The sequence below is a fragment of the Malus domestica genome, chromosome 07, assembly GCF_042453785.1.
Source record: "Malus domestica chromosome 07, GDT2T_hap1".
Taxonomy (NCBI): domain Eukaryota; kingdom Viridiplantae; phylum Streptophyta; class Magnoliopsida; order Rosales; family Rosaceae; genus Malus; species Malus domestica.
Window position 1 is genome coordinate 8,291,995 of NC_091667.1, and position 9,867 is coordinate 8,301,861.

General features: G+C 42.8%; 1 protein-coding gene across 1 annotated transcript; it reads left to right on the top strand.

The window, feature by feature from the left end:
* The first annotated feature begins 527 nt into the window (after positions 1 to 527).
* LOC139197660 (uncharacterized) lies at positions 528 to 2,405 on the top strand. Its single transcript, XM_070825604.1, has 2 exons — positions 528 to 1,972; positions 2,081 to 2,405. The coding sequence occupies exons 1-2, from the start codon at positions 528 to 530 to the stop codon at positions 2,403 to 2,405; spliced, it is 1,770 nt and encodes a 589-aa protein (XP_070681705.1).
* The last annotated feature ends 7,462 nt before the right edge of the window (positions 2,406 to 9,867 follow it).

The window sequence follows — 9,867 nt, forward strand, 5'->3', positions numbered from 1 at the left end:
AGCCTGCGGTAGAAATTTCGGTCTCAACCACAAAAGCAAGTACCTCTAAGAGACATGCAAAAAATGTATTACAGTCCCAAGATGGCAAATATGACATCGTCGACCATCTTAAGCGCATTCCATCTCTTCTCAGTGTGTACGATGCTCTGAAAATGTCAAAAGAGCTTAGGGAAGCACTCATTACGGCCTTGACAAATCCTGAAGTATTTGAAACAAACTTCATATTTGCAGAAGTAGATACAACGTCGCTAAAGTATTGCGCTTGCTACCTCGCAAGTATCACATTTGATGAAAATGACCTTATACTTGGAGACGAGTATCATAATCGACCTTTGTACGTCAGTGGACTAGTAGGAGATACATCGATAAATCGAATCTTGCTTGATTGTGGATCAGCAGTGAACCTGCTTCCTCTTCAAACACTTCGAGCTTTGGGGATTAATGTTCGTCAACTAACACCATCAATGTTAACTATTTAAGGCTTCAATCAAATGGGACAAAAAGCAATGGGAACGATAGCCTTACAAATGGAGATAGGAGAGTTATACTCCGACACCCTTTTCCATGTAATCGATGCTAACACATCTTACAATGTTTTATTAGGGCGTCCGTGGCTTCATACATATGGTGTTGTTCCTTCTACACTCCATCAGTGCTTCAAGTTTTTGATAAATGGCGAAGTTAAGACAGTTCTAGAGGACACCGACCCATTTAAGGGTGAAGAAGTGAATTATGCAGATGCAAAATTCTACAAACAGACAAAGGTCACTTTTTCACAAACAACAAAAGATGAAGTAGTGCAGAAGGAATCACAATCACCAGCTGTGGAAAAGGCAAAGCCGTCAAGGCTGGTCAAAATTACGAGTTCTAAAACTCCAAAATCCAAAAAAGTAGTTCTCAATCGCTCGTTAAAAGATCAAAGAGAACCTGATGAGAAAGCAATGGAACAAATCCAAAATGCATTTGAAGCACTCGTGACCAGCTACACGAAGCCTCTACACAGAATTAACCAATCAATTCCTGGAAGCAATTTGATAGTCTCAACAAATTTACAAAGGAATGATGGTCGACATGGTCGCATTGCTTCGTTCAAAAGAAATGAGTCCTCGTCAAAAATTCCATTAAAGATAAAAGCGAAAAGGCATAAAGCTAAGAGTGTTATCAATGTCATAGTGCACCAAGGAAATGGAATGCTCAAAGCATTTGTCTTGGAAACCAAGAATCATGAGTTTGAAAGCTTTACTAATCTCGAGAAAGCAATGTTGACTGAAGAAGAGTCCAATAGCAAGCCACCTCGAGTCTCGGTCTTCCAACGACTTGGTAAAATCGCCAACTCTCAGCCTAAGAAATCTCATAAAAGCAAAAAGTGGAGAGTCAAAAGCCAAAAGGTGAAGATAAACCAAGACAAAAATTATGATGTAGAAGAAGAACAAGATGTTGTTCAAGTTAGCATGATCGGTAGCAAAGAAAGAGGTAAGGAGTTTGATAACGAGCCAATTGAGCGTGCTAGACAATTCCCCACCTACTTTCCTGTAAAAAAGAAAAATGGGCAAAGTCGTGTTTGCGCAAGCTTCAGAACCCATAACAATGCACCGCCACTTCTAAGTGAAGCTTATGAAATGGATGAGGAATCAAGCACAGAAGAAGAGGTTCATAGCATTGCTCAAGTAAACTGCATCACCATTGAAGATGAAAAAGATGAGAATGGTGATAACTCAACCGAGTTTATTGACAACGCTCAACCGGCACCACCTCAAATAGAAGACGGGGGGCAAGCCACTGTGGATGAACTTCGAGAAATCAATCTCGGAACAGATGACGAGCCAAAACCTATATTTGTAAGTGCCCTACTAACACCGGAAGAATTAGAAGATTACAAAAGTCTTCTCCAAGATTATAGAGATGTGTTTGCATGGGGTTATCAAGATATGCCTGGTCTAGACACTAAGGTGGCAATTCATAGATTGGCTGTGTCAAAAGAAAGGCGTTATGTTAAATAGGCACTACGACATTTTCGACCTGAGCTTGAAGTACAAATTAAAGCTGAAATTGACAAACTGATAGACGTTGGGTTTATCAGGGAAGTGCAGTACTATACATGGCTCGCCAGTATCGTACCGGTAAAGAAGAAAAATGGACAAATCCGTGTCTGCATAGATTTCAGAGATCTTAATGACGCATGTCCAAAAGACGAGTTCCCGCTTCCAATAACTGAGTTATTAGTAGATGCCACAACCGGTTTTGAGGCTTTGTCTTTCATGGATGGGTTCTCAGGGTACAATCAAATTAAAATGGCACCTGAAGATGAAGAACTTACAGCATTCCGTACTCCAAAAGGAATCTACTGCTACACTGTAATGTCGTTTGGACTAAAAATGCAGGAGCTACATACCAAAGAGCCATGACAATCATTTTCAGTGATATGTTGCATAGCACCATCGAATGTTATGTGGATGATCTTCTCATCAAAACAAGAAAAAGGGAACGCCATTTGAACGACTTAAAGAAAGTCTTTGACAGACTCCAAAAACATCAGCTAAAGATGAATCCTTTAAAATGCGCATTTGGAGTGACATCTGGAAAATTTCTTGGCTTTGTAGTAAGGTACCGAGGAATTGAAGTCGACCCTTCAAAAATCAAGGCAATCATGGAAATGCCTCCTCCTCGAAACCTGCGAGAGTTACGAGGACTACAAGGAAGATTGGCATACATAAGGAGATTCATCTCAAACTTATCTGGGAGATGTCAACCATTCACATGGCTGATGAAAAAGGATGTGCCTTTCATATGGGATAACACATGTCAAAATGCTCTCAGTAGCATTAAAGAATATCTTTTGAAACCCCCGGTGTTGATGGCTCCAATCAAAGGGAAACCTTTAATTTTGTATATCGCAGCACTTGAACGCTCACTGGGGGCAATGCTTGCACAAAACAATGAAGAAGGAAAAGACAACGGAACATAACCAACATAAGCAAGTCATTCTCCACAGATGAGATTGAGCAGGCAGAGCCTCCATGCGAGTTCAGCATGCCACATTTCACATATTTTAAAGGGGATGAAGACCCGGAGAGACACTGAAAGCACTACCGAAGCGTAATGATCCTTTATCGAAACAACGATGATCTCATGTGAAAGATATTCACCACCACTCTACAAGGCAATGCGCAAGATTGGTTCTACACCCTGCCGCCACAATCCATCCAGAATTTCAACGAACTTTCTTTGGTTTTCACCAAAGAATATTCATCCTGTCGCTCGATCAAAAGAAGTCCGACCATTTGTTCGACGTCAAGAAGAACCCAAAAGAGTCGCTTCGTGACTATGTGAGGAAGTTCAAAGCAAAGAAGGCAAGGATAGTCGGATGCAACGACTCGATAGCTAGAGTAGCCTTCCAAAAAGGACTTCTAGCAAACCACTTGCTATTAGGAAAATTGATCATGAAAGAAGATCTAACTCTAGCAGACTCTTTCGCTCTGGCAGAAAAAACATGCACTTTGAGACGAGGCTCACCAATGCACATTCAAGGACTTGAAGAAGTACCCGACATCACCTCCCTACTATCCAAATCGGAAGCAGCGGAGGACTTATTCGCATGTTTGACGGTATCTAAAGTAACAATAAGTTCTACCATCATGCGAGAAGAGCTGGGGGCCCGACTACCTATATTCTACAGTTCAAAAGCTCTCATCGATGCTATTACCATTTCAAAAGCTAACTTTGACGATAGTTGTTGTAACCTAAAAACTCAAGTTTTACCTTCAAACGCATGCAGTTATCCTTATGATGCACTATTTCGCCCAATCCAGACACGCGACGATAAAGGCGTAAGATCCTGGCAAATGCAAAGTTTTCTAACGAACACAACAAGTCGGCCCAAAAGACACGCCAAGGGAAGATGAACACTAGAATGACACACTCGGAAGCAAGTTTTGTCCTCATCGCCCCAAAACATTCTACATAGGAGCAACATGTACTGGCAATCGAACACCACTTCCTACTACGTGTCACACGGTCCTAGTCGACCCTTGCTCCATAATTCAACTTTAGAATGGTCCAATATCAGAAGTTGAGCATCTTCTGCTACGTGTAACATGGCCCTAGCTCCACGGCTCCCTATCACGCATTTATGACACAACAGAGCGACCTAACGACACCCCAGAAATAGCCGAGCACACTCTAGCAGCGCCTGCTCCACCCGATGGAGACTTCTAGCATTTGCATGTCGACGGCGTATCCAACTACAAAGGTTTAGGAGCAGACGTGGTCTTTGTCACCCCAGGCGGTTCGAAGCCCGAGCAGGCGATCATTCTAGGTTTCAAAGCATTTAACAACGAAGTAAAGTATGAAGCCCCACTAGCAAGCCTTCAAATGACAAAAGACTTGGCGGTGAAAAAGCTTTCAATTCATTCTGATTCCTAGCTAATCACCAGCCAGACTACTAGGGGCAAAGACATGATGATCGTGGCAACCGACTACTTCACCAAATAGGTAGAAGCAGAGCCCATGACGACCATGATTTAGACGGACATGGAGCACTTCATATGGAGGAACATCATTTGCCGATTTGGCATCCCTTAATCCATTGTCACCGATAACAGCCCCCACTTTGTAGGGAAAGATTTGGTGAAGTTCTTCCAAAAATATGGCATCAAGCATCACATGTCTACGCCAAGATATTCTCAAGGCAATAGGCGAGCCACAATATACACCAAGATGATCCTCGACTGCCACAAGAAATCCCCCACCAGTAAGAAAAGAAAATGGCCAGACGAACTCTCTGTATGTCTATGGGCATATTGCACCACCGAAAGATAAGCAACCGAAAGGAGATGGCCACAAGCTTAAATCTGGTAGAGGAGAAATGTGACCAAACTATCACCCGCATCGCAGCTTACCAGCAACAGTTCCTTTCCAGCTACAACAAAAGGGCCAAGATTCGGCAGTTCTAGCCCAGATATCTAGTCCTAACAAAAGCCTTCATCATTGTCCATAGAGAAGGATCCAAAAAGATGGATCTCATCTGGGAAGGTCCGTACAAGATCAACAGAGTAGGCGGCAAGAGTAATTACACCCTTGCCATCATGAAACGATAAAAAGATTGAAAAGTAGTGGAGCGCCTACAATTTGAAGAAGTACTATGTGTGACCTCCCACTACATCAAAGCCCGAATAGTCAAGAAGCTCGACGGGCACCACCTCACAAGCCAAGGACTATCCAGTTGTTATGAAGTTCCTACCTTACAGCTAAGTTCTCGTTCAGTTCACTCGTTTTTCAATGAGGAATTCAGAAGTAATCACAACTTGGCTCGGCTGCATGTTTACAACAACTAATCACTTCGGCACTTCAAAAGAAGACTGCGCCCTTCTTAGGGACTCATCGCAGGAATTACACCCCCGAAGGGACCAACCATGCTCTCCAGTGCAAGAGGGTAAACTAATTGTTCTCCAGTGCGAAAGGGTAAACCAATTCCCCGACACCCATATAGGTCAGCTCTCCAAGACGAGAGGATAAACTTTACACTCCAAATATCCAGACGTGGATGAGCCTTACTGCCCTAGTGTAACTAGATGCACGATGACTTGCGACGGGATTCCTAGAAGTAGCCACAATGGTCTTTTTCAAGGCTTAGATAACTGAAGGATTTTTGGCCTAATCCGCAGGGAACTGGGCCCTAGAGACGGAGGGGGCACATTATGCAGTACATCCGATGGACGGCTACCTTGGAACCCTAAAGCTGCTACCGAGTGCACTAAGGTAGCCTACGATTTCTGGAAGACTGCTTACGCCCTTCGAGCAGTAAAGCCATGCTAGACTTATACAACCACACATTCTTGTGAAAGGTTAAACAAGCTAGTGCGCATATACGAAGCTTTATCCACTACCGATATGCTACGTAGTCGATAAACTTCACCTCTGCCAAACGCAGAACAACCTACACCAAGTCCTAAAGTGTTGTGATACTTGCTACGCAACTTACAGAATTGGAGAAAGCCAAGGTTAACAGCCTAGTGGTTACGCGGACTTGTCTGCTTCTGTAAGTAAGGCATCCGGCTGCTAACCCTATGGCTAACAAATTTGCAAAGCTCTACACCAACACCTACGGCTGTATAGGCTATGCAGGCTTGTCTGCTTATAAAAAAGAAGCACGCCTGCCACTGGACTATAAAGTTTAAAGGTTAGGGCATGAACAAAAGAAGTGAATATGAAGAAAAGCGAAGGAAACATGTTTATAAACAATTAGCAAAGGCCGAAGGAGTTTAAGCAAAACAAGAGCTACAAGGAAAAACAAAGAAAATCCTAAAAGGTACCTAGAGGACTACACTTTAGCAGCCTGGACATCCCATGACTATTCGGTCGCCACACCTTCAGCATCCGCGAAGCTCTTAGTAGTGGCATCACCCCCGGCTGCCCCAGCCTGGGCACCAACTTCTCCAACTACTTCACTAATGAAAGCCTCAAAAGTAAAAGCAAGCAAGTCTTAAGAAGAAATAGAGAAGGTCTCGAAACCTCGAGCCCATCCTTCTCACCCTTCAACTGCTCATTCTCTTGAAGCAGACCAACACGGACGCGCTGCAGCTCATCCACTTCCTTTTTCAAACTTTCGTTGATCTTTAGTACACCTTGAAGTTCCAACACTTAGGGTTCAAGCCTATCGATGATTCTCTTGAAGTGGATCATTTGATTATAAGCAGCAATCAACTCTTCATCCTAACTGCAAACTCAAGATCTTGAATCTGAGGTATGTAACATCTAATCTCCTTCTCTGCACTTTCATACTTAACTTGGATCGTGTCAAGCCTAGTCTTCAAGTCAACAATCTCTTGGTAAGTGGCCTCAAGCTGCAGAGAAGTGGGGGCAAAACTATTAGACCCCTTCAAAGCAACGAGCTCAGAATCTGACCTCTTAATCTTCTTGGTTGAGGAATAAGCTTAAGCTGCCATAGTCTTCGCCACCCTCCTTGGCAGCCTTGCTATATCTACATCAAAGCAAGTAGATCAGTCATTCTATATTGTGTCGTATGTTTCGCAAAGGAACTTGGGCAAGCAAACCTTTCTAACGCCATCAACAAACTTGGCACAAGCGTCCGTGTCTTCAAGCAGATATGAGCACACAAATCTCATTAGCCTCCCTAGAAGTAGGCTTAATGAATTTCTCACAGCTGCCCATGCTAGCAGTTTCTTCCTTCCAAGTAGGCAAATCAGTCTCAATAGCAGAGGAAATGGGCCTTGGCGCTACCTTAGCAACAGAGTCCACCTTATTGCTCTTTATAATAGCAAGCTTCTCCAAAGGTGAACCAGACTTGGCTCCCAACGGACGTCTTGGTACATGCTTCGGCACTAAGGGCATGAAATGACCTTTACGTTGAGCAATTCTATCAGCAATCGTACAAGCCAATCTCAGCATGGCAGACGCCATATGCTCAGATCTAGCAGCCACATTTTTTTCCCATTGGAAGAAATCATGTCCATCACAGGCCTCTCGGTAGCAGACGGACCCTCACAAGCAGCAGAGGAAGTCTTCAGTTTTTCCCAACTGGCATCTCTTGAGCTGGCGGGAAGATATCTTGTTTCCACCTTCATTCATAATAGGCTACACAACAACGTTCAGACAAGCCAATGCATCCATCCTGATCCTCTTTACTTTTTCTCTCGGGAGCAGGCTACTTTTCTCCCGACAAAGAGGACTAAGCAGCTAACGCCATTTATGGTACTCAGCAAAGGAGCTCAACCCAGCATTCTAGCAGGTAGGAGGTTTGCATGCCCAACATTCCATCAGCCCATGAAGTCCATGACCTTCTCATTTCTCTCAATCGCCAGCTTGGCCAGCGTCAGGTCCAAGGGCTAAAGGATATGAGCCATGCGACTACCCTAGCACTGCGCCCCAGCGCATCAGTTCGCGGCCCCAACCTCTCAAGTTGCCCTTGGCTCTAGCCAAGCCAAGCAACCCAAGCAGTGGCCCTTGCCACAACACCTCCTCGGACCATGCCGAACCAACTCCTGACCCTTGTTAGTCGACATGTTGCATCACCCCGACGCTACCCCGCGACAGCACTATCCAAAAAGAAGATAAGAAAAATTAAAATTTTCTTACATCGGTGCGGCACGAAGAAGACGAAGAAATCAACGAAAGACAGACCTTTGCACTTGTAAGATGTAGAAGATTGCTAGAGGAGGGGGAACAAATATCCTCTAAGCTCTCTCTCTCTCTCTTGTAAGGTAGAATAAATCACTCTCCAAAGTTGATTTAATAACCCACTTAAGGTGGACTTAAATAGGCTTTGAGAGAAATTTATTTCCCTTTCTTAGAAGGATCTAATTTCCTATCAAAAGAGAGAATCAACAACAAAATAGGAAGCAATTCAGAGTTTCCTAAAGCGAGAAAATCTCTACACCTATTGCCTTTTCCTGTGAGCAGCCCAACAGGTGTGGGGGCATTTGTGGAGCCAAAAATAATCACAAGGCGACACGTGGATTCTTGGGTAAAAGAGGACAAAAATACCCTTGAGGCATACTAGGATTCCTACACACAAGCAGCGGGCAGTCATCCCTAAACCAAGTCAAAAGTGCCCAAAAAGGTAACAAATTCAAAGTTATCTCATCCATCCTCATCTTAGGTAATTACTTCATATCCTATAAATTATTTCGTATAAATAGAGATTAATTGGCTAATTAATGGATTAATTCCTAATTAATCCATTAATCACCATTTAATCACCCATTATATCAAATAAGTCACCCAAATTAATCCCAAAAGCTAGTCAAAACCGGCCACCTCCCTTTGCTCCTTACCTTTCTTATTTTCTCCACTTTATTACCCAAATAAAGTTAGTCATTCAATTTGATAACCCCCCCATTTATTTCTTTCATATTTAATTAGCCAATAACTTGGCTAATTAAACCACAAATTCAACAAAAAATCCACAAGTTGACCGGCCACTTTCTCTCCTAAGTGGACCGGCCTAGCCCTATAGATAGGCTCCCATTTTCACCAAACACTCATTCCAACACTTTGGCAAAATTCTCTAAACACTCTTTCTCTCTAAATTCTAACTTTGGCATCGGAGGTTCTTCGGCCAAAGCCCCCCCCATTTATCGTGGGCGCATGAGGCTCTTGGCCTTAACCTAAGGTGTTAATTGTTTTGTAGGTGCAAAATAGTCCAAGATCAAGGAGGAAGAAATTTGCATCCACACCAGCCATAGTTGGTTTTAAGAGTCAAGGAGTTCTCTTTTGCAGTAAAGATTTTCAATCTTGTAAGTCTAGTAAAATGAGCTTCAGAGACAACACCCTCAAATGAATTGTGATCAATGACCAAGTGTTGTAAGCATGATGGATTTCCTAAGGACACTGGAATGAGGCCTGATATAGAATTATACAAAAGATCAAGAGAACTTAAATTTTTAAAAATTCCTAGCTTACCAGATAATTGACCTAAAAAATTATGGTACGAAAGATGTAAATAATCTATTTGACCAGAACTGCACCGAGACAAACTTTCAAAGATTTCTGATACCCTCCCCTTAAAATTGTTCATCCCTAGATCAACAAAAGTCAACCTACAAAGATTTCCCAATGAGTTTGGGATTTCCCCTTCTAGCTGATTGTCAAAGAATTCAAGTTCAACAAGGGCTGTCCAGTTTCCAAGGGAACTTGAAATTTCACCATGGAAAGCATTGTTGATAAGATAGAGGGACTCAAGATGGTTCAAACTGTACAACCATTTTGGTATGGTAGAGTTGAAATAGTTCCCAGATAGGTCAAGAACTTTAATACCTGTCAAGTTCCAAATACCATTTGGTATGTGATAAAGACTGCAGTTAAACAAATGTAACTCGACCAGCAGAGAAGGAAGTGTGTTTGCTTGTA

Bases quoted from the DNA above. Each gene is read 5' to 3' on its own strand.
- LOC139197660 (XM_070825604.1), top strand. From the start codon at position 528: ATGGAGATAGGAGAGTTATACTCCGACACCCTTTTCCATGTAATCGAT. The intron at 1,973-2,080 runs GTCAAAAGAAAG...TGGGTTTATCAG, and splicing joins GCAATTCATAGATTGGCTGT to GGAAGTGCAGTACTATACAT.